Source organism: Ciona intestinalis, chromosome 5 (assembly GCF_000224145.3).
Source record: "Ciona intestinalis chromosome 5, KH, whole genome shotgun sequence".
In the NCBI taxonomy this organism is placed as follows: Eukaryota; Metazoa; Chordata; class Ascidiacea; order Phlebobranchia; family Cionidae; genus Ciona; species Ciona intestinalis.
Window position 1 is genome coordinate 1813272 of NC_020170.2, and position 23696 is coordinate 1836967.

At 38.2% G+C, this 23696-nt stretch overlaps 1 protein-coding gene across 2 annotated transcripts; it reads left to right on the plus strand.

Moving 5' to 3' along the window:
- Positions 1 to 314: 314 nt before the first annotated feature.
- Positions 315 to 23401, plus strand: LOC778689 (nuclear factor 1 X-type). Of its 2 annotated transcripts, XM_018812033.2 has the most exons (12): positions 315 to 1449; positions 11367 to 11714; positions 13151 to 13337; positions 13698 to 13745; positions 16500 to 16571; positions 16758 to 16893; positions 17786 to 17922; positions 18850 to 18933; positions 19359 to 19439; positions 19889 to 20043; positions 20583 to 20778; positions 22179 to 23401. In XM_018812033.2, exons 1-12 carry the CDS (start codon positions 1228 to 1230, stop codon positions 22334 to 22336), a joined length of 1824 nt encoding a protein of 607 aa, XP_018667578.1. In that variant the 5' UTR covers positions 315 to 1227; the 3' UTR covers positions 22337 to 23401. The 2 variants fall into 2 exon arrangements, with proteins under 2 accessions (XP_018667578.1, XP_002119978.3); XM_002119942.4 differs by lacking the exon at positions 315 to 1449 and having other exon boundaries at positions 8245 to 11714.
- Positions 23402 to 23696: the final 295 nt, after the last annotated feature.

Below are 23696 nucleotides of genomic sequence, written 5' to 3' on the forward strand. Positions count from 1 at the left end.
ATACGTTTCGAACATTTTTGTTTTATGGTCCGGTCTCTGAGGATCACGTTCTCACCAAGGGATTCAAGGCTCTTCTATTTTTCTTTATTAACCAATATATTATCTATTATCGTTATTTCGATTTTGCATCAATCAGTAAGCATTCAAAAACCGTGCACTATGCCAAAAAATCATTTTAAAATTTTATTGGACCAAATCGGATTAAGTTATAAATTTTTTCGCGCTGTTGATAGAGCGGTGATAAACGGTCCTATATTTGATCGGAATTGTTTATATTTTGCAAAAATCATCTTAAAAGTTGGATGTTTGCCATTGCCAAATAAAAATTACTGAAATCGAATCTTGTCGGCAAGTTCAACGTGCAGGGCGAGCGGTTCATTCGGTTTGTGTTTTTCACTCGCACGCGCATGCGCATTACACACACGTACAGACTTGATAAGTTGGTAGAGCGAGTCGCACGCAAAGTAAGGGCGAACACACATACTCCCTCAACGTGGCTTGGCACATGAGTACAGTCGAACGTTCAAGTTTTGTTGAGCGGTTTCTGTATTTTGGAACAGGGCCAACTTTTTCGCAGTGTGACTTACGTCATATTATCTCAGGGAAAAGTGATCAAGTACAGCAAGGCTAGAGTATTTGGGTAAAGTTATCGTGTCTTTAGTCGAACAAACATCGAGTTGAATTCTTGTGGTTTCAATTTGTTTACTTTTCTCTCATAGCAGATCAGGACTTGGTTTTGACGCAAAGACAAGTGTGTAGTGGCAAAAGTTTTGCAATTTCGAGAGTAAGTCTTAAATACACAAAGCGTGCATGCAAGATTGATTAACTTGTAAGGAAGATCGATTGAATGACTCGATTAATGATGTCGTCGGTCGCGTTTTTGACAAGTGTTTTCGAATAACGTGAATACGTCCAGCAAACATTAACACAAAATTAAAAGCGAGCAATAAATAGGGACTGGGGAATTATGGCAAAAATTTGATACCTTTCATACTGCGATCTTTTCAAGCAACCATCAAAGGTCCGCGGTTCCCCGGAGATTTCGTTAAGTTGAAGGTTGCTTTCAGCGGCGCCATCGTAATTGGCAGAGTATTGTGGAACATTAGTGACCACGTGAACTTATCTTTCGATTTGTTCTTTTTAGATTTGACGCACTAGGTCGCTAGTATTGACGTAATAATGGTGACCTGGTGTGATTAGTGACGTAAGTGTCACGTGGACAGCATTATGACGTCACTCCATCGTCATCACCCCTACGTATACAACGACCACAATGACGTCATGTACCATGAAGCAACCATGGAGCAACGCAAGATGGCGCTAGAGCAGGCTCTCTTAAGGGGACAGGCTGATTATTCCGTAAAAGGGGAATACCCACTTACCCAACATCCGGGTATTACTGGGGGCATCGAATATGGGGTTCCTGGGGATTTCTTATCGAGTGCTGGGGTAAGCGACTCTTTTTATCCCTTCCGTAATTTCTACGTAACATTAAACGACATCAAGGTTATGTAATACTTATATATAAGCTAGTACATGTACATTTAGCTATTCGAACAAACTATTGCCCAACATGGTCGCCCAATTGCCGATTGTGCTGCGTGCGGCGTTCAGCTATTGGCCAGCCAATTGTTTATTACTTCTGGGTCGGAGGCGTTCGACAAAATTAGTTTTTCACTCTCACGTTGAAACGACTTCACTTCGTTCTTAAAATTAAGCAAAATTGAAACATAATTGTGGCAACCACTGGCTGCTGACTTTACGCCTGACAAAGTAAGTTCAGTGCGGGTCAAGAGGGTCATGTCTGGTCAGTGAATGCCCAGGATTTAAAGAAGCGGTAACGCGTGCGAGGTCAGCCGATTAACCTTAGGTTTAACACTTATAGGTAAAGTGAAATTTTCAAATAGTACATGGCGTAAAATTTCTCTGTATTTGGTATACAGTATTGTAACTTATAAGCGTATTTGCACTTATGCTTCAGACCGCCGCAACTGGGGTAATATCTGCCACATAACAACGTCTGTCAAGCGTAGACAAAACACATAGCAAACACTCATTACAAAACTATTTATGTGAAACGTTAATTTCACATCCTGTCAAATTGACAAGTGCTTCGAATTTTTACAACTTCCGTGCGTTTGTTTTTCACGCGTTTTCGGAAACGTAGAAGAAAGAGGATTATTCTGTATAAGATTATAGTACAAACGCGCTGTGGTTAGATAATGCCCTGTACTCCAGTAGTAAATTATCGCGTTGAGCATTGGAACCATCCGGGCCACTTTAAATTAACATCAGTAGAATATTTTTACAAATATGCAGCAGTGAAAAAAACAATCTTATTCAAATTGATGGATATAAGCTTTGACGTTTAAAATTTCTGCTTATTGTATTAAATATGTAAACAGTTTTAATCCAATGTCATTTAAAAATTCAAATTTGGACGGATTTTATTTCGCATTATATCATACTGATAAGTTTTCCGGTAAATCCGAGGTAAATTTAATCTTAAAAACCGACCTTCTTTTTGCAATGATCGTATGAGCCTCGTGTGTAGGTTTGCTTACATAAAAACAATTCTGAGAAGTGCAATCGACTAACGGACAGTCTAGAATGTGCTGGTGTACTGCCCCGAGGCCTGTACCGAGCCGGTCCTCATGCGTCGACAGCAGTCTCGCTTTACGGCTGCAATAATGTAAAACAATACCGTTCTATTTTTCGAAATGAACCGAAAATATTTTGCATTTTAATTTCATACTAAAAATTTCCGAATCCGGTTGTTTAAATTCTAAGTTCATTAACAGACCACGTGCTTTGTCTCTTTTCGTGACGTCATCTATCATCGCGTTGATGTTGGCCGACGTCGATTTTTATCCAACCACCCCGCGTTGTGCGGTACCCAATGACACAATAATGACAGGGCGCAAATCCGATCCCGCCGCAGACTTGAACCGCACACCACACGTCATGGTCGAGTGGTCGCAGCAACGTGTATTGAACTTGGCAAATATTTTACGACGCGAACGATTACGAGTGATCGCTAAAAATAGAATATTTGTTTCAAGACAGAAGTATTTCGTCCGAGCGACAGACATATTTCAGACTTAGCTGTACGACTGTCGTTTCTTGTTACGGCGAAATGTACTTGTGCAGGAAAACAAAAATGTTTAGTTAAGTTTAGACAGCTGATCTCTGATGATTTTACAGAGTTTTGTTTTAATAGTTACCACAGTCGTTAAATGAAATCGCGTAGGATTTGTTCTAGGTGCTTTCCCTTTTTAAAGAACGTCGAGATAACCTAATTTTTATTTTTTGTACGGGGTTAGCAAAGAATATTAAAAAAGCAAGAATGTAATACCAGGTGTAAATATGTCTCGTACAGAAGGAGTTATATGACATCACAAAGAAAGCTTAGCGGCCTATTGTTTCTAGTGAAAGCCAAGATAAACAGACGAAGTAGTGATTAAAATTCCTCTGTTCAAATTTCTGGAGAAAAACGAACTCCCGCCTTACTTCGCGTTCGACTAAGGCGAATTATGACGGAATAATAGTTTGTCCATAGCCCTCATCATTCGAGTGGACCTAACTTAAGTATCGTGCTCGTTCAAGTTACTTGGATGCCGGCCAAGTCACGTACAAGCTGTCTACGCAAGTTCGGCTCTTTCCAGCAAACTTGAACCGTTTTGCCAGACAAACCTGCTCCTCTCCCACCACTCCTCCAGCTTTTTCTCTTTCTTTCTCTTTCCGTTTCTCTTTTCCCGTGCATCCTCGCTCGGCGTTATGTTTCGTTTGTCAACAGTCACTTGAGGAGCGTGTTATACGTCGTCGATTGATGACGTCAAAACCAACTCGATTATGACGTCACAGAACACGCGATGCACCTCTGCTGTCGTAGATGTTACAGCGAACGCTAAATACAGGTGCGAACGTCGTCGAAACGAAGGGTTTTCCGGCTGCGCTATTATTAGAACCGCGAGGAAACGCTACGGAATCGAGAACACAAAGCCACGGGAAGTCGTCGAAGTTTTGAGTGCTTTTGATTGGTCGATTGCCGGGCGAACTTGACCTTTGACCCTTACTTCCCGCTTTAAATGGGTCGTGTTCGAGAATACACAATGGGATCACGTGGTCTAGGTCTTTGCAGGGTTACATACGTAACAATGCATCATTGTCATCTAATGCTGTTACATCGCATTGCAGCACCAACCGTGCCCCACAGCGAAACAATTTATTTTAAGGTTACTTGAGAAAAAAGTCGATCTGACTTCCGTCACCTATAACTCGTTTATTCTTCCACAATAAGTATCAAAATTTGCGGTTTGTTTTATCATTACAAGCAATTTCACGGATAAATAATTTAAAGCTGTATGACGTTGGCTTAATTAGCGCCTTTCTTTTATTGTAAAATAATATTTGTCTTGTATAACGCAACTACAACGTGTTTATAAACGAAAAAAAACAAGCAAAAAGGTAAAAAAATATCCTGTTTTAAATAACGATGCAGCCACAGCGAAAATCGATAATATAATATAGTAGGGTGTGAAAGGTAGGACATCTCTTTATTCTGTTTTTTGTCCCAATCGAAAGTACACAAAGGACATTTAAAGAATTATAAAACCGTATCCTCACAGCCCCCACATACTGTTGTTAATTGTTTAAAACACGATCAGGATAATTAAACATTATGTGCTTAAGGTATCCCTTCCTACCCACCCTACTATATACTAGAAACCACCGCATCCAAAAACGCCTGAATCTTAAGTCGCAACTTCATCAATAAAGACAAGCCTATTTTAAATACACTAAAAACTGTATTAGGGATTACCTTTATCCCAAACTCTCTCACTCGGAAGCTTGCCATATCTTATTTCCGGCAATTCCCTCAAAACGCCCTTAACTTGACTTCGACGCCCCATTTTTGCCGCAAATAGTAAGCAAAGGAAACGGCAGGGTTAATTGAGGTTATTGCTGCAATATGTTCGCCTACGCTTGTACAACGGCTCTTTGTATTCTATAAACAACCACTTATCAAGTATCGAAGTATTTGAAACGTGTTTGAAAATCCCTAGGCGCCTATTTTATTCTCTGTAAGCAATGCACTTGACGCGTAATACAATATTAATGTGGCTTATAAGGACTTGTTAAAAACTTTGCTAATCTGAATTATATTTTCCATAATAGATCGTATTGTGACGTAACAGGTGTGCCTATTAATGCACTTAACCTTTCGAACTAAATTCCGCTGTGGCTCCTGATTATGACGCAACAGAAGATTATTTGCCATAATTGAGTACGGTCACGTGACAGCGGCAAGTTTGCTTTCATCATAAAGTTTTTTAGGGGGTGAAGCGAGCTTTGCGGAATAACCTTTCTCTTGATTGATGGCTGTTACTTTAAACATATATGAAAGTAAAAATTCATGAATTATGTAAAACCGGTGAACAAAATATTTGTAAAAAGTTATTGCGTATTTTTTTGTGTTCCGACACAATTAAAAGAGCTCTATTACTTGGAAGAGATGCGTATTTACAAACTGCGGGGAGAGAACGAATTTAATCATGCTCGCCTTCATGAGGGGGGAATCGTGGTTCGAGATAAGATCAGCCAATCAAAAGATGCGATCCTGATTACTTAAGTAGACGTATTCGCTGAACGGAGATGCTGCATCTATGCGCCGCTTACTTGTCGGCTAATTAGCTAAAAGTCTTTTCGGGGCTCTTGCCGCTTCATACAGCGCCGCACAGCTAGTTTTCCCTAAACAAAGCGCACCGCAACGTACACTCTTAACCCCCAGCCAGCCGAGCGCGGTGCGGGACAAATTTTAACGTAATTTTTAGCTGTTTATTTTATTCTCAGACCAGGTCCTGCGGTTTGTAAAATTCATTTCAGCCCCTCGCGGCTTGCGCTCGGACGGGTGATAACGTAAATAAAACGCTCAAAAATTTAAAAATTTCAAACGCACGACAATATGACATGAATAATTGCGATATATACTGCGTAGGCATTTTAAACAGAACCGAACCAACTGCCAATCTCATGCAAATGCTTCTCTCTTCTAGCCGGCATTTTCAAAACAAAATAAACTCGAATCCCAGACTGCCAATCAACAGCAGCCTACTATTATGACATCACCTACTGCTTTGTGGCAGCGCTTAACCGCGACGCCATGTTATCAGCTGGCTGAAATCAAACTCATAGGCATTTGAAAGCAATAAGTTTTCGGGAAGGTCGCAACTGCTTTTGCAGTTGCCTTGCAAAAGTCTCGGGCCTTATAAATTCAAGGTATGGCGCTCACAGCGAACTTGTTTAAAGTGAATTCAAGGTCGAAGTTGTAGTTTTGCTGTGACGGGAAAAAGGCGCAGTGTGTATTGAAGCGTCAAGTTGTGGGCTGGCGGCAGAGTTGGTTACTGATAGGCAGATGTGAGTGATTATTTGCTCATCAAATCTTGAACGTATTTTCTAAACAGCTCAATTTCTAGCAATATGTTAAAGTATTTAACATTTTTGAACGAATGTATTAAGTTCGAGTTTTTTCATCTAGCGTTTTTTTAAAAACTTATTGATAAGTTCCCTGTTTGTAGTAACTCGTAATTTCGATGAAGTTACACGTAGTAGTATTATTTTTACCACATCTAAAAGATAAAGCAAATAAAATCAAAGTTTATAACAGAAGTTACTTAAGTGTTAAGCATTGAGTGTGATTAACTAGGCAATTAAATTAGGCGGTTGTAACGCATTTAAGTATCGTTAGGGCAGGAACAAATTGTATTTATTAAACAGCGATTGCTGCAGCCTAGTCAGCAAACAAGAGTCATTATTCATTGCAACGTCATTCCGCATCGTTTGTTTCGTCATACTGTCTGTTCTTTTGCAGTTGAAATCGGCGGCCATTTTGTTGAGTCAGAATATTCTTTGTTTCCTGTTCAAGTACTTTGTTTGTGTACAATTCGACTTTCAATTGTTGTTTATATTATGACCAAACAGACATTATTTGTATTGTACGCTGCTATTAAAGCAAAATAAAAAGTTTGCAAGGTTTAAATGGCCAGGAGGGAGAATTGAATTTGATTAAATTAACTGTCGCCAACCAGACCGCAATTTTCATTAACTTTCTGTTTTGTTTTATCAAAAGAACTCAACTGACAATGTTAAGGTGTGTAAGAAGTCTTTTGCTTTTTCTTTTTAGCGGTCACCCGTGCTTAAGACGTGACCCGTTCTTACAAGCTTGAAGTTTGTTAGTTTAGTGGCGGCTTAAATATAGCCGCCTAATTTGTCGCTTACACGCCGAGATGGAGCGATAGTTTTAGCATGTCTTGTAATTTTGATTGTCCGTGGAAAGAATTTTAAAAGCCAACAGGTATATGAGGCCGGCACCTCATGTAGCGGTCAGCGACTTTGTTGTTATAGTAGCGGGGAACACGCCAAGGCCACTTCAGAAGTTGGTAACATGTATGTAGGTCGGCAACTAACCTGTATTTTTAACACTCAGTGTTAGTGATTGTTATATATACGTGGCAGACAGACGAGATTAGGTACATTTTTCAGTCGCTGTATTAGACCAGCACAAAATGAGATTTTTTTTCGCGTAGGCGGGCACGAACTCAAAAGCGCTAAAAAAAATTAAATTAGAATTTGCAAAAATAGAATTGAGTTGTAACTCATTGAAGCGTATTGCCAAAATAAAAAAAGCAAATTGCTAAAGCGAGGACGAGGCATACGCACTTGAAAGGAGAAGCGTACTTTCATGCATGATTGCGTTCATTAAATTAGAAGATTGGTAATAATTGGGAACTTTAGGTACAGGTAAAATTACAGCAAGCCTAGATAAAACATAGTTTTAATTTCAGCTGTTTCTGAAATTAAAAAAAAAAAAAAAACGGTTTGTACTATATTTTATATACTAGGGTGGGGCAAGATGGGACACCTTTTCATTCTATTTTTTGTCCCCTTTGATAGTAAACAAAGAACATTAAAATAATTCCAAAACTTTTTTCTCACGGCTCACATAGACCGTTGTTAGTTGTTTTAAAGCACGATCAGGATATTTGGTTATTTTGTACTAAAGGTGTCCCATAGACCAATCTTCCCCCACAGGGAGTTTTTTTATAATAAAGTAATTCCCTCTTTTTTTATAAACCACAGTATTACATAATATCATCATCATCATGCAGAGCTTTTAACATGAACTTATTTTATTATAAAGTCCAAGTAATATCAAACTATAAGCCCCGAACTTAACTTTTTACATAAATCGTTTTCTAAGGTTAATTTTATTTAGAAAAGATCCAGTTACAATGCCATCATCTTTTTGTTTAATTCAGCAGTAAAATGCGTTTGAAATGCATTTTGTTTGCCATACGTTGATATATATTACGCCCGTTAGCATTTTGCACGTTACCGGTTGAAAAACGTTTTGCACGCACCTATTTTTTAGGATACCGGAGACAACCAGCGCTCTGGGTCAATACGCTTAAAATGTTATAGATACTTCCCCACAAGGTGCAAGGCCATGTCGCACGAACTTGAATAGAATTTAGTTCCATTGGATTTTTTGATTACTTTAAGTCGCAACTTACAGCAAAGCAGTTTTTTAGACAACAGCGCAGTAGAATAGGGGTATTCTGTAAGGGTTTTGTCCTTTCTAGATAAATGGCGCTGGAATATTTTTGCCTCGAAAGGGCTTTGAATGACGTTGAAGGTCCACTATCGGTCGGTCAATGCTAATACGGGCTGTAATTGTCACGGGTTTAAGCCAACGATCGACTTTGCGCTTATGAAATGATCAAAATGCCCACCGAGCAAGTTTCCTCACTTACGCTGTCATAAGGAGCCGTTCGCTGGTAGGTATTACGTCATTTTACTATGACGTCATCGCTTGTTCTTTAAGTTTTATTTCATGGCCGCAAAAAAAACGAAGACCACCGGTTGATCCATCACACGCAATTTGAACTGGCCTAACCTACGTCATATATGTTCTATGTTACATCGGGTGACGTTTTTATGAAGGCACTATCGATTCGAATCCATTAAAGTAGAGTGTGTTATTATGTTCTCATAAAGAAATCCTTGTTGTGTCATAAATGATTATGAAATACGGCCCCGTCCAGAATATGACACCAAAGATCGAAGTTATGAAGAGGAATGGCGCCTAATTGATTTGCCTGCTGCTCTCTTAGACCAACGAGGTTGCCGTACCTGTAACGCTGTACATGTATTTCTACCCATGAGCACTGGAGCTGCCAGTCGCGGGCGTTTACCGCCGACAAAATATAGGGGGGCGTGCATTAAACGGTAGACGTGTCACTGCTGATTGAAAATGGATCAGCAAAAATAAGCCTTATACTGAGAATGTGGCGCCGCGCTCGCTGCTGTGTTAATGTGCTGCTCCATTTAGACTCCCTGCGGGACTGAGCAAAGTCGGCTTTCCATTTCAACTTAGTACTTGCTGCTATTACATCGGAAACATGAAAAAAAATGAAGTTAGTATAAGTCTATATAGGGTGCGTATTGCCAGGGGCTTGGTTCACGAAGTAATTATCTTTCAAACGCAGGCAAAGAGTTAGCGCGGTCGAGGTATACAGGTAATATAATTTCAATGGTATAGCAATGCGTAATTAAAGGTTTTGATTACTATTGCGGCGAATTGACGGATAGCATGTTTCACAAGCATGATTGCTGTGTTTTAATAATGTCTTGATTCTCACGATGCGTATTGGTTTCTTTAAAGTGATGCCACGTGTTTCACACCACGCCGTTCTCTCATCCACGAGCAAAGGCTCAAAGTGAGTGATCCAATTTCACAGCGTTGGCTGCGGTTGTTATTGCGTGGTGAGAATGCGTGTTTCGTTGCTATATATCTCCACCGAAATAGAGACTTCGACTAAATTGTTGAATTTATAAAATATTAATCGACGTCGCGGTGCAAGCGACTAATGAGCTGTTAATCTATTTGAACGTGGTGTGGCTGGACAGAAATAAAATCCGACCGGATTCGGGCCGCCTGCCAAGTCTGTTTTGGTCGTCTACCAGTGATGTACCAGTTATAAATGCAAGATATAATGTCACGTCGTGATCTGATAAACTACATGTTTTGACTAGAAGCGTTGACGAGCGGACGTGGATAAACACGTTGTACTTTAAGTAATTTGATAATTGGCCGAAATTAATGTTTCCTACGCTAATGTTTCCTTTATGTGTTATGAAGTATAGGATATCAGGAATGTTGAAAGGGGTATAACGTTTTTTGGTCAATTAGCGGCATCTCGTTATACTCAAGTTTCTGTTTTGTAGATGCAAACCTTGCCATTGCGTAGACATTAATCACTGATAGGCTATTTCGTAATACTTGTTTGTTTGGTGGAAAAAGAGCGGTCTACCCATGTTACGTGAGGGGAATGAGCGCTGTGCTTGAATCTGCAACGCTGACCGTGACGCCAAACCATTCTGTGACGTCGCAATACTATAACGACGTTCAGCAGAGTGACGTTGGTCAGGTGTTTGGTGAGATCCCATTGGCAGGCCCAGTAAGCATTATCGGTCGTCGCCACTCGCTGGCAAGCATCGCTTCCAAAACATTTAACCGGAACGTTAAGCCTAAAGTTCCCGATAGCGGGTTCGAAGCTCGGTTCGACCCGCGAAACACGGAGGGCTTCCCAGATCGACACCACTTCGAGCAGCAAGTACCACACGAGCCTGTCCGGCGAAGTTACAGCGCGGGAACGGCTGGAATCGACGCCATTTTCCCTCAGGCCGATATCCAGCATCGTTCGTGGAGGGAGGACGCTTATAGAAGTCGCGGGCATTGCGCTTCCGTCGACGAATCCGCGCTTTCCGCAAACGAATTGCGGAATCGTTTTCTGCACGACCAACCACACAGAGTAAGATCCGACTGTGCGGTGGACGAAGAGGCATTTCAACAACAAGGATCGGTGTTTTTTCCTCAACCACGACATTCCCAATTGCTTCAAAACATCGTTGGAAACCTGACCGCGTCCGCGCATTTTACTTCGGTCAATTCGCCACCGGTTGCTTCGCCAGATAACTTCAACGTGGCGGTGGCGGCAGCAGCGGCGGCGCAGCGGTATCCGCAGTTCCTACCGAGCTCGGCGTTCGTCCATAGTACAACACAGGGCCACCAGTTCGTGGAGGATCAAGCAGGTTACGCGAACGCGCAAAACAATCCCGGCACCCTGACGCCGAGATTTGAGTTCGGTAAGCCCGCCGAGGGTTTCCCAGGCTCGTCTCACGTTTCAGCATTTCCTTACGGCAGACATCGGCATCAAAGCGCCAGCGTCGCCCCGGGCATTTGCCCATCTACAGCGGCCATGTTGGCCTATGATACGCCACCTTACTCGTTTTGTTCCATCCAGGACGAATTTCACCCCTTCATTGAAGCACTGATGCCACACGTAAAGAGCTTCGCATACACATGGTTCAACCTACAAGCGCGAAAACGAAAATATTTCAAAAAACACGAAAAGCGGATGAGTCCCTCGGAGGAGCAGGCCGTCAAAGAGGAACTCCTCCGAGAAAAACCGGAGGTGAAACAAAAATGGGCCTCTCGTCTTCTCGCAAAGCTGAGGAAAGACATTCGACCAGAATACAGGGAAGATTTCGTTTTAACCATCACTGGCAAGAAGTCGGTTTGTTGCATTTTATCCAATCCTGACCAGAAAGGAAAAATCCGTAGAATTGATTGTCTTCGACAAGCCGATAAGGTTTGTGGTCCTAAAATTATTTTAATATTTTTTTTATAATTATTAAAACTTATACGTATATGTACACGAGTCAAAAAAAAGATTTACCCAAAAAAGAATAAATTTGTTTAAGCAATATTTTTTCATTTGGTGCCACAATTTTCATGAACCTCGTAATCGGGTTTTCTTGCCGGATTAATTTTTAATCCGTAATTATTTAATGATCGCCAAATCGCATTTTAATACTTACGTAAAAATAACCAAGTTTGCGGTAATGTATTTACAAAGAACTTGAAATCGCTTTAAACATGTCGCCAGGTCCATTCTGCGAAGGCCAAAATTACGTCACAATAGGGTCTTTGTCTTACTGGGCGCGCTTACAGTAAATATTGTAAATTTACGGCAAGCGTTTGTTTTTAATTCCAGAATTCGCTTATTTGCTTGCATAACAACACACGCGACTGGTTAACTCAACATTGACTGCTGAGGAATTTATGCGAAATATCAAGAATTAGGTTCTAGGCTAAAGTTAAGCTGGATTAGCGGTCCGAACCGCACGTATAATTTATTTACAGTTTACACGAATTAAAGCAACCTTGAGTTAATAAAAAAAAGTAAAGTTCGACTTACATACCGTGTGTGTATATATAAGTACACAAACCTAATAAAAAAAAAACAAATATAGCCACAGATTAATTTACAACTGATCTAATTTCGGGATAAAATATTTTAAAAGCTAAAAAATCAACTTCCCCTGAAATAGGTAGCCTGTCAATCAAAACACCATCAGCCAATGGCGGATCGCCAAATTTTCGAGAGCAGTCGCTCGTGTTTCGTGTCTGTATAACTTCCCGCGGACTATTGTTCTGTAACAATTAGACCCGGATGCGATTGACCGCTGCAGGGTATAATGCATCTCTGTGACGTCATACAGCAACGCGATAAAACGCCAGGATGGATCTCAGTTTACACCGAGTTTGGAAACATCGATCTCGGAATAAAATCGATTCATTTCCATAGGAATTATGAAAAATTAATCCAATCAAACGACGAACTGCTTCCATAGTGTTATGTACACTTTCCTTTCCAGCTTAGACCACATTCATCCACGTCAAATCGCTTAAACGATATTCCGCAAAATATATTTAAATATTATTCCGAGCGGTTCTTAAACTGCTTAAGGTCACAGCACATTGCACCTTTCAATTCCTATTTTATAATTTACTTAACATTTACAAAATATTTACTAAAATTATAATATTTTAGCAGGAAAAATACACATATATATATATATTCTGAAAAAGAAGTATTATAAAAAAAATGAATTTAAAATTATTTATTTAAAAAAAGTCTAATGTTAATTACCCCCAGACAATTAGTTTACAATGCTACATTGCATAAAAAAAAATACAAATTGACATGCAGTTTAATAATCGTTTACAATTATTATCATCCAGGTTTGGAGACTTGACTTGGTGATGATTATCCTGTTTCGGGGACTTCCCCTCGAGTCGACTGACGGAGAACGCTTGTGCAAGTCACATGCTTGCGGACAGAATGCTGGCCTTTGTGTGCAACCTTATCATATTAGTGTTACTGTAAAGGAGCTGGACCTGTACCTTGCTAATTACGTCAAAGACGAAGGTATGAAAATTATATGTTTAGTGCAATTGTGGAAAAATTGAAATACTGTAACTTGTATCCGTTACTGTTTATACATCAGTAGGGTGGGGGAAGATAGGACACCGTAAGCGCACAGTATCCTAATATCCCGATAGTGTTTTAAATTAACAACGGTCTACAGGAGTCGTGAGGATACGGTTTTACAATTCTTTGAATGTTCTTATACTAACAAATGGGACAAAAAAATTAGAATGAAAAAGTGTCCCGTCTCTCCCCACCCTACTATATCTAAGTTCAAGTTTCGATTTTGTTGTGAGTTTGACGTTATGAGCCCGCGACAAAAGTTAAATAAAAATATTTAATTTGACCGTTGTGTTTTAGGGGCAAATGACGACAAAGAAGACTCGTTAAGAGAAGATATTTGTAAAGGTGAGTTATGAAATATTACTGATGTATATTGTGGGGTAAGATGGGAAACCGTTGGCACCTAAATCCCATATTTCATAATCGTGTTATTGACAACTATTGACAACGCTATTTTAGGGTCGCGACGCTACGGTTGTACAATTAATCGTCCTATTTGATCCCACCATGATATTTTTAGGAATATGTGCGATCCATGTATACGCATATATATTCAACGCACGAAGAAAATAATCAACCGAATAAAAAATGGAATTTTATAAAAAATAAAATCCTAAATTTCAAAATTAAAAATGGGATTTTATAAAAAATAAAATCCTAAATTTCAAAATTTTCCCTTGTAATTTTAGGTTGTTTGCTAAACTATAGTTTAAACTACATAGAATGCTTATAATGCAACTAGATATATTTTATTTTAATATGAACAAAATACCCAATAAATGTAAAATCTATTTGTATATGTACAAGATTTTACATTTTTTTGCTTTTTAGAATGTTTTTTCTTTATAATGGATACAACAATGGCTTCGAAAATAGTGATATCTTTTTTCATTTATTCAACACATTTTAAAAAAGTGGTAACCTTCATAAGAAAAATAAAAACATTTCGAAAAAATTTGCGGCTGATACAAAGAGCTTACTTGGCCTTTAATCTTCTGACATTAAACAATTATAAATATTTGAAGACTTTAAATCTCTCCGGGGTTAACCGCATTATCGAACTGATGACAGAACAAAGCTCAATCAGATGGATATTGTTACGTAACAGGACCCATTGTTGCGCAGAAATTGATGCTACGTTAGTGATTGTTACGCCATAAACTTTGCACTTTCATACTTGGTTTATAAACTTGGTCTACTTTCGTTTCACATTATGTTGAGTCATGACAAAAATCGCGGAATGCGAAAAATTGAGGAAAATGTTTAGAACTAATATACATGTCTCATATATAGATTGTATTCCGTAACGGAATGTATAATGGCTGTTAATACCTAGTTTTGTTCCATTATCTACTGAACGGTTCAGTTCTTGTAGCACTAAGCCGGCCTCTCCTATACGTGTTATAGCGTTCAGGAAGTTCAAGTAAACCACTAACCGCGTATTTAATGGAACTAGAACAACTTTTTGTCGCCATTCTTAAAGTATATTCCAGTTCAGAATAATGTAGTGTTTCGCAACTGCTATTACAGTTCTCTTATGCCGAACAGATTTTTCCAACCCGTTCTTCATTTTGATTTAAATCGTTTTGATTCATTCGTGATTCAAGCTCTGGATTAAATGAAACTAAAATGGCGTCCGCTGTACCGAGTATATTTCACACTCGCCACGGGACAATTTAAGATAAATTAATTTTATAATTTGATTCATTATTATATTATCAATTTAAACACCCAAGCAGTAGAACCTTAGTTAAATGATTATAACTATGGAAGCATTAAGTACGCCTACATTTCATGCTCTACTGAACACCGAGCCCCATTCAGACGAAGGGGTAAAGCTATTTGACCCCGGGTCAAGTTCGTTTCGCATATTTTGTATTGATCTCACACAATTCACATGCGAAGTTGAATTCTTTGTAAATTCGTTGAAACATGCTTCGAAAATATATAAAAAAAACGCGAAAATGGTAAGGTTTAAAAACAGATAAGAGGTTTTAAATTTTAAATTCAACGAAAAATTACTTCAATGTTCGTTTAATAGTTTTTTAAACATTTTTACGCGCGTTAATCGCTTTAATTGGTATGAATATTCTCACGGTTTATACACAAACAGCGCAGTAAAAACCACAATGCGGATATTTTTCTACAAAATTTTACAGCGCACTGTGTTGTGACAGATGCTTGAAAGTTCTGCTGTATATTTAAACAGCTGTTGCTGTAAAAAAATGTTGTAATCCTTGCGGGAGTGATGTAAAAATTTTACGTTACAAAAATCTTGCTGAAAGACTGGCGGACCGCTGCTTTTATTCGATAACTGATCTAAAATGCCGATAAAATTACTAAACCGTCTCGTCACCCTCATGTAACAACGTCATTCACATATTTAGCCGCGTCATCTGAGACCACTCAAGCGTCCTAAAGTTTGTGCCAGGTGTCCCCATAAAATGTCACGTGATTTTCGGAGACTGTTTTGCGTGCCTTGTGACGTAAGAATGTACACACAACAACAACTTTAATTGAAGTTCCGGGACAACTGAGCGACGACTTTGAATTTCGTTTTATTTTAGGCAACATTTCTCGCGCAGCTGGGTGGGCAAGTTTAATTTTAAACATCGGTTTGTCTCGAAACCCAAAGGCCCGTCGCTCTTAGCTTTGATCTACACTATAACAAGGCCCTTGCCTTTTGGGGTAAATCATCGTGCGGAAATAGTAAACCTCCCAAACCCAAATCATCAAGCAAAGTGCTTTTAATTTGACGATTGAACTTGCCATGCGGGTTGTTGGTTTTCGGTTAAAAACACAAAACTTCAATCGCAAGTTAGAGTGAAATTTGCTTTTTACTTGCGTATCTAGAACCTAAAAACCTTGACCAAAAGAAAATATCAAGAACCTAAAAACTTTGATCAATAGAAATTAAAACGAACACTTCTTAACTGTTTTGTTGTGGCGCTTGCCCAATAAAACATCTTAAGTTTTAACAAAAAAAAGACAAAAAAATGCCCGAAAGACAAATTCCCGCGTTTAAAAATTCGAACTGAACAAGATTTTTGTGCAATCTTTGATAGTTTTCGATTTAATTTATATTTTCTTTTTTCACAGTTGTCGGAGCAACTCGAGCATTCAAAACAAGTGGTGTTTTCGGAGTCCATGAGATTTACCGAATCGCTAAAAGTGAGAAACTGTTTGGTATATAGATTCTTTATTCGACAATACGGGGATTCATAGTTTTTTTTTTATTAGGAAAAACGTTTATTGCTCGTGTTTTTTTAAGAAACTTTGTTTGTGAATTCGTTTATTTGTTTTACCTCCACCAAATGAACATATTTTATGGTATATTAACAATTTATATTTATACAGCCCCAATAATCAGCAGTGACATACATAATATTGGGATGGGAAACTCAATAGAAAGTTCCTCGTATTATTACGCAAGTCATCACCATGACAACCGTGTTCCTCCCCCCAGCCCCTTGGTGATACGTCAGCAACCCGGGTAAGTCCCTCAAACGATAATTTTTAGTGTACCAAAATCTGATTTTCTTAAATTAATTTTTTTAAATTTTATACAAAAATTACGACCAAGGCAGCGCAGGCATATACCGCTTTGTTCTAGCTTTAAATAGGTCGTAAAACTATGGAACAGTATGGTGTGGTATTTTTAATAAGCGATGGAATTTTTTAGGAGTTAATTTAATATGGGAGCATAATATGCGTGTGTTATTCTACCATAATTGTGCTGTTTATACAAGTGCGTTAAACTTACGAACTATAAGTACGTTGGTTTTAGAAAATATTTAATTAACTTTTGCGGTAACAGCGATGCATAAATACATGAAACGCTGTTTTTGTTTGAAAAACTTTTCTTAGACAAATTGCCCCTAAATAACCGAAGTGTTGAATTGTAATGTTTCAAACTATATTTAAAAGTGAGCATTGCTTCTATTAATATCTGCACCAATACACCTGAATGGGAACGGAAACTATTGACACACATATTTGGTAAAAGAAACGAACGTTTCAACTTACATACTTGCTAGACGCGTAATAGCTGATTACAGACGCACTTTTTCACAAAAAAGAATGCCTTTTTATAATCTAAAGTACTTTTAGTAGAGTAGGGCATGATATTGTTCTCACTCCTCCCATTTGGTTGCAAACAAAGAATATTTACAGAATTGTATAACCATAGGCCCACGATTCTAAAAGGGAATTGGTAATTGTTAAAAACACGAATAAAAATATGGGTTTTTGGTGCTAACTATACCCCACCTTACCACACAGTACTATACAACATCATAATGTAGAACAGAGATAAAAAGCATTTTTAACCTGTCCACAGTATACCGAGTGTTCGAAATAAATTTACAGTATATTTTTGTTTCCAGGCATTCCCAAACAAAGAGGTTGAAATCATCCGGAAGTTCCATGTCAGCAGAGGAGGTTAATGGGATCGAGAGCGGAGGAGAGAACGATGCGGAGACGTTTTATAATCGTCCTCCGAGCTCACACCACTCCTGGCATGGTGAGATGTGTTTTTTGTAATATAGTAGGATGGGGAAGACGGGACACCTTTAGCAAATATACCATCTAAATATCCTGATCGTGTTTTAAACAGTTACCAACGGTCTATATCGGATTCGTGAGAATACAGTTTTATAATTATTTGCATTTTTTGTTTACTACCAAAAGAGGCAAAAGAAATGAAAAGGTGTACCATCTCCTCCCACACTATTATAAATACCCGTCGCCGTGGTACAATGGTTATATAGCCTGGTATCCTATTTCGTATTCCTGGTCCGTTGTTTGATGTTGCTACCATTGCGTAGGCTATGTCTTTGGGCAAGGCGTTTATCGCGGTCACTGCTCCAACCCAACGGCCACTAACAGGTTGTTAAAATAAAAGTAATTAAAAAATCCTTTTTTTTGCATTCGATTCAGCATTATTCTTTTTAAGTTAAAAATGGACATGAAAACCCGACGGGCTCTCCTAAAATATAAAACCGTCTAAAGATATAACTAACACACGTAAGTAGAAGGTCACTTTTTTCACGTTAAAAATATTAAGACCTGTATATTTAGAAGGCGATGAAAATATAAATTAAAGACTAAATTTTTCATCAATATAAAATTACAACCACTCGCAAAAATTCGACCTTAATATTTTTCAGTAGTTTGAAAGTAAAGAGGACGCACGTATTATAAAGTTTACATAAAACAAACATTTGGTTCCGTTTACGCGGACTTATCCGTCTTTTGTTTCCATATTTATTGAATTTGACAATGTAAGCAAACGGACTGATCATACTTTGGGGTCACATGTACTACCAAAGCCACAATCTTATTCACGCACTCAAAAGCAGAATGCATGTCAAAGAAAAAAGATTTCAGCAATACTGTAATGATCTAAAATGGTTTAAATTCCTATACCTAACGCATTCACCGATTTTAGGAAGCCCTTTGCAGTCTCCAACTATTAAAACAACTCGAGCCCAGCCTGATTTAAATGGTGGCCATTCCTCTGTTACGTCACCGGGTGAGTCATTGTCTAAAATGCCATGGCACTTTATATTAAGTTAATTGTGCATACTACGTTAGCCGTCCAAATTTGCCTTTCAGTTAACTATTAACCCTAATTTTTTCTATATATACATTTAAAAAGCTCCTTTTACTTACGTAAAATAGAATAGGTTAATTACAACATTATTTATGTGGCTTTGTACAGTAGGGTGGGGAAAGATGTCCTTTTTTCTCGTCTTATTTGGTAATAAACAAGGAACATTCAAATAATTATAAACCGTGTCCTCGTGACTCCCGTGGGCCGTTGTTAATTGTTTAAAACACGATCAGGATGTTTTGATATTATGTCCTAAAAGTGTCCCATCTTTCCCCACAGTACTATATACAACAGTATGACTTTGCATTGAAACAAAATAACGGCATAATTTTTGCATTTAATAGGATCCGGTGGGAATGAAATGTTACCGCCAAGTACGCCTGGCTCAACCAGTGGACCAGTATCTGCATTTCCGCGCTTGCAAGGTAAGAAAACTTGCTGTTTCCACTAATTTTAAGTAACATTAGTTACGTTTGCAGTTTAACGCTAACTGTACGAAATGATTTTGATCATTTTTAAATTCACTATTTTTAAAATATTTATTTAGTTGTTCGTTTTAATATTGTGAAGAAATAGTAATTTGTTTTATTTAATACTGTATGTATACAAATGTATATATATAGCATGTTCTAACGAGTAACATTTTGTTGTCAAGTCCCACTTTTTCGTTGTTTAGTTATATGGTCGTCGACTCGTCGTTATAGTAATCGAATGAATAAATCAAATTGTTTTATGTTACATATATAGGCTATAGTATGAGTTGGGTTCAACGCCATATAAACACATGAATTAATTGCCTTGTTTAAAACTGTCGCGTTCGATCGAAGTAAGCACGAAATGAAGTCACGCAACGTAAACTACATTTATCATGCAGGTTCTCATTCATCACCATGGCACCCAGTACTTCAGCAAAGCCACCATTTTCCTTATGGGGCTACGCAGTCTTTTTATCACCCGCGGCAAGATTTAAAAGATTTTGCTCAGTTCGCTTGTCTATCTGCGGAAGCCGCCAAGCATACACCAAGTCAGGTAGGCTTATACAGTCTCTATTTTTTTTATCGTAGGTTGGACAAGATGGTCATTTGTATCGTACCCGTATTTGTACCCCTACGGGTCTAAAAGCGTCGTTACCTGTTAAAACACGAATAGAAAATATGGGATATTATATGCTAACGGTATCTTCTTATCCTAAATGACTGTATTATTTCGTATATGGTTTAACTAGTTATTTTGAAACATTTTTTTTAAATGGCCAAACAAAAACTACTGTGTGTTGTAAGCATTTGGTTTTTTAAGTCACTGAAATTCTACTTCGTGATATGATTTATAAATATATATGGTTGATTGAAACAGTTAGTTTGTTTTGTTTAACCTTATAACGGCCAATAATACTTTGTCATGCGACCCGCATACAGAGATACAATATGTTCAATGCTACTTACATGTTTATTGTTACTTAATAACCTTAACTTTATGTGTGGCATAGTGTTAATGGGCGTTACTGTCTAAGATTAAGTCTTAAACATTCTTAACATACACATTTACGATCAAACTATATATTTTTGTAGATTCTCAGTTATCATCCGCATTCTGTATCTCACATGGCGCTTGGTCAGTCCGGTCTCTCTGGCGCCACCACACGACCAAGTATTCATCAACAGCAAACCTCTCCGCACGATGCCGCTGCAGAGCGATGGTCACACGGTCAAGTGGAAAACCAATCTGCCGACTACCATCCTATGCTTTCAAATGAAAGGCTTCAAAGTAGGTTATTGTTGTGTAGTAGTAGCACATTTAATACTAGCATAAAGTAGTGTGGGGAAGACGGGACACCTTTTCATTTTATATTCTTGTCCTATTTGGTAGTAAACAAAGAACATTCAAAAAATTATAAAACCGTATCCTCCCACCTCCCATAGACAGTTGTTAATTGTTTAAAACACGATCAGGATATTTGGATATTATGTGTTAAAGATGCTTCGTCTTCTCCCACCCTACTATATAACACTAACATCATACCGTGGGCATGTTCGACGCCCGAGCGATTCTTACCGAAAGATACTAAATTTAAAAACCTGTTACTATTTACAACGTATGAGACACTTAACGGACATTGCTCCAACCCAGTCGTAAATAGTGGGTTGACTAATTTGTCGACCATACAGAAAATAAAAAAATATATTAAAAATCAAATAAAACATACACGAAATATATACAGTTATAAATCACGAAATAAATAAACAGTAGGACACCCGTGCTATAAAGACTGTCGTTGTACGGAAACGCATTTAACAAAAATGAAACACATCGTGTTTTTCAAGAACAAAATTTCTGGCAGCGTTTAATTTCAATGTGCTGAAGCATGTCACTGTTGTTCCATAAATGTTAAACTCCAATTACCGGTAATTAATTTATGGTTAATGAGCATCCGTTGTATGTCTACTGCTGGGTTTATTGATTGTATCACGGTTGTAACGACCGTCGTTTTGCCGGTATTGCTTCTTTCAGTTAATTTATCACTGACACTTCCTAATCCTCGTGAAGGGTTAACTTTGCGGGTTATAAACACGGTGTTTTGTTTTGCATAATAACATATGGTGGATTTATACACCTCTTGCTTAGGCTTGCATGTTACCAAGTGCTGTTTGCGGTATTTGTGTAAGTTTTTTTTTCCTTTTATGGATGTGACGTCGCCGGGCTCCGAACCCAATGGTCTCCTTTTAGATTCATTCTGCTACTATTATAATAGAGTGATATTAGATAAGGCATGTTTTCTCGTAGTTTGGTAGTAAATAAAGGGTATGAACATAATTATATACCCGCAGCCCAGCGAGCGTTGTTAATTATTCAAAACACCGTCATAAAATATGGGTTTTAGGTGCTAACGGTATCACATCTTACGCCACAGTACTATATATATATCTGTTTTAAAAAATAGTACTGTGGAGTAAGATAAAAGACATGTAGCACATGGTATCCAAATACCCTGATCGTGTTTTAAACATTTAACAATGGTATATGGAAATCGTACGGTTTTATAATTCTTTGGTTGTTCTCTGTGTACTTCCAAACGGGACGAGAAGGGCATAAAAAAGTGTCCCATCTTACTACATCACATAAAGTGACTGTAAATCGCTTCATACTAACTAACTTCTAACTTCAAGGTGTCGTGCCCGGGTTAAACCCTGACGAGGCATTGGTGGCAGAAGATCGTTTATTTCCGCCGATCCCAGGCGCTATGATGGATCAGTCACGTAACAGTGCCGGTGGCGTTTCTTCGCAATCATCTAATCAGAGCGCTCCCTTGTCCAACAAAGAATGAAGCCATTGTTACAACCTGCCTTTCGCTATATGATCTCAACCTCGCTGTATGAGCAGTATGGATTAACTACAATGCGTACGGTAGAGAGGACATTCATATATACTCGGAAGTTTATTTTATTACCTCGAAAAAACAAGTACAGCTTATACGTCATGTTGTTGTGACGTAACAAAAAGCATTGTCGAATATGATGTTACCTCATACAATACCTGGCCTCAAGAAGCTACTATTTCATCCAATCAAGTTCCTCCTACAAGTTCACGTGATCAGACCTCGTCTGGTGCTCCAAAAGTTCCAAGGTGTGTCTGATGACGTCACGGTGACGTCACGTTGTCGTTACATCGTGTCAATCAAACTTATATTAACGAAATGTAGTAAAAGACATTCGTCGAAAGTGTATATAAGCAAGTATAGCTATCACAGATTCGAGATTTTAGTCAATTTGAATTGATGACGTCATATTTGATGACGTAATCGTTAAATGACGTCACTTACATTGATAGAGTTTAGCTCTCTAAATGTCAGCATCCTGTTGTTACTGAGTATATTATTTATTAGCATGATTCATATATAAAAAGACATATCTCACACAAAACACTCATGATACAAACTTTTCACACTTTTGTTTATATAGGGATCACACTGCCTTTTCGCCCTTTTGAGCAATCTGTAGTTCATTTTAAAAATTAATTCTTTAGAATCAATTGTTATATAGTATGATCGGGGAAGATGGGACACCTTTTCACTCCATTTTCTCGTCTGATTTGGTATAAACTAAAGGAACTCTGAAGTAATATAAAACTGTATCCTTACGACTCCCATAGACCGTTGGTAAATGTTTAAAACACGATCAGGAAGTTTGGATATTATGTGCTAAAGTTCTCCCATGTTCCCCACAGTACTCTACATATGAAGTGGTATCGTTAAAAAGTTCCTATATAAACAATTAAGTGGACTTGAAAAAGTTCATCGTTGAATTTGTCCGATATTTTATCAGTTCAGTATTTTTGTCGTTGTTTCTATTTGTTCAATCTGCAATAAATGAATCAGTAATGACTTCGCAAAGACATGTCTGCTTATTTCGGAGACTTTTTGTCCAGGATACTTTTGTCTAGGTTTTGAACATTTTTGTCCCTGACATTTTTTCTCAAAGCGTTTATCTCCGCCTCGGATTTTTTTAGCCACTTTTCGTAGGCGTCTTGGATATTTTTGTCCTGAAAACTAGAAATGCGTGAACAGAACTTTTTGTCACGGAGACTTTTGTCTCAAACGCTTTCTATCTGTCCTCCATGTCGGAAACTTTTGGAGAGAAGCCTACACTTTCAAGTTAATTTTTCTCCAGTAGGTTTTCCGCACCAAA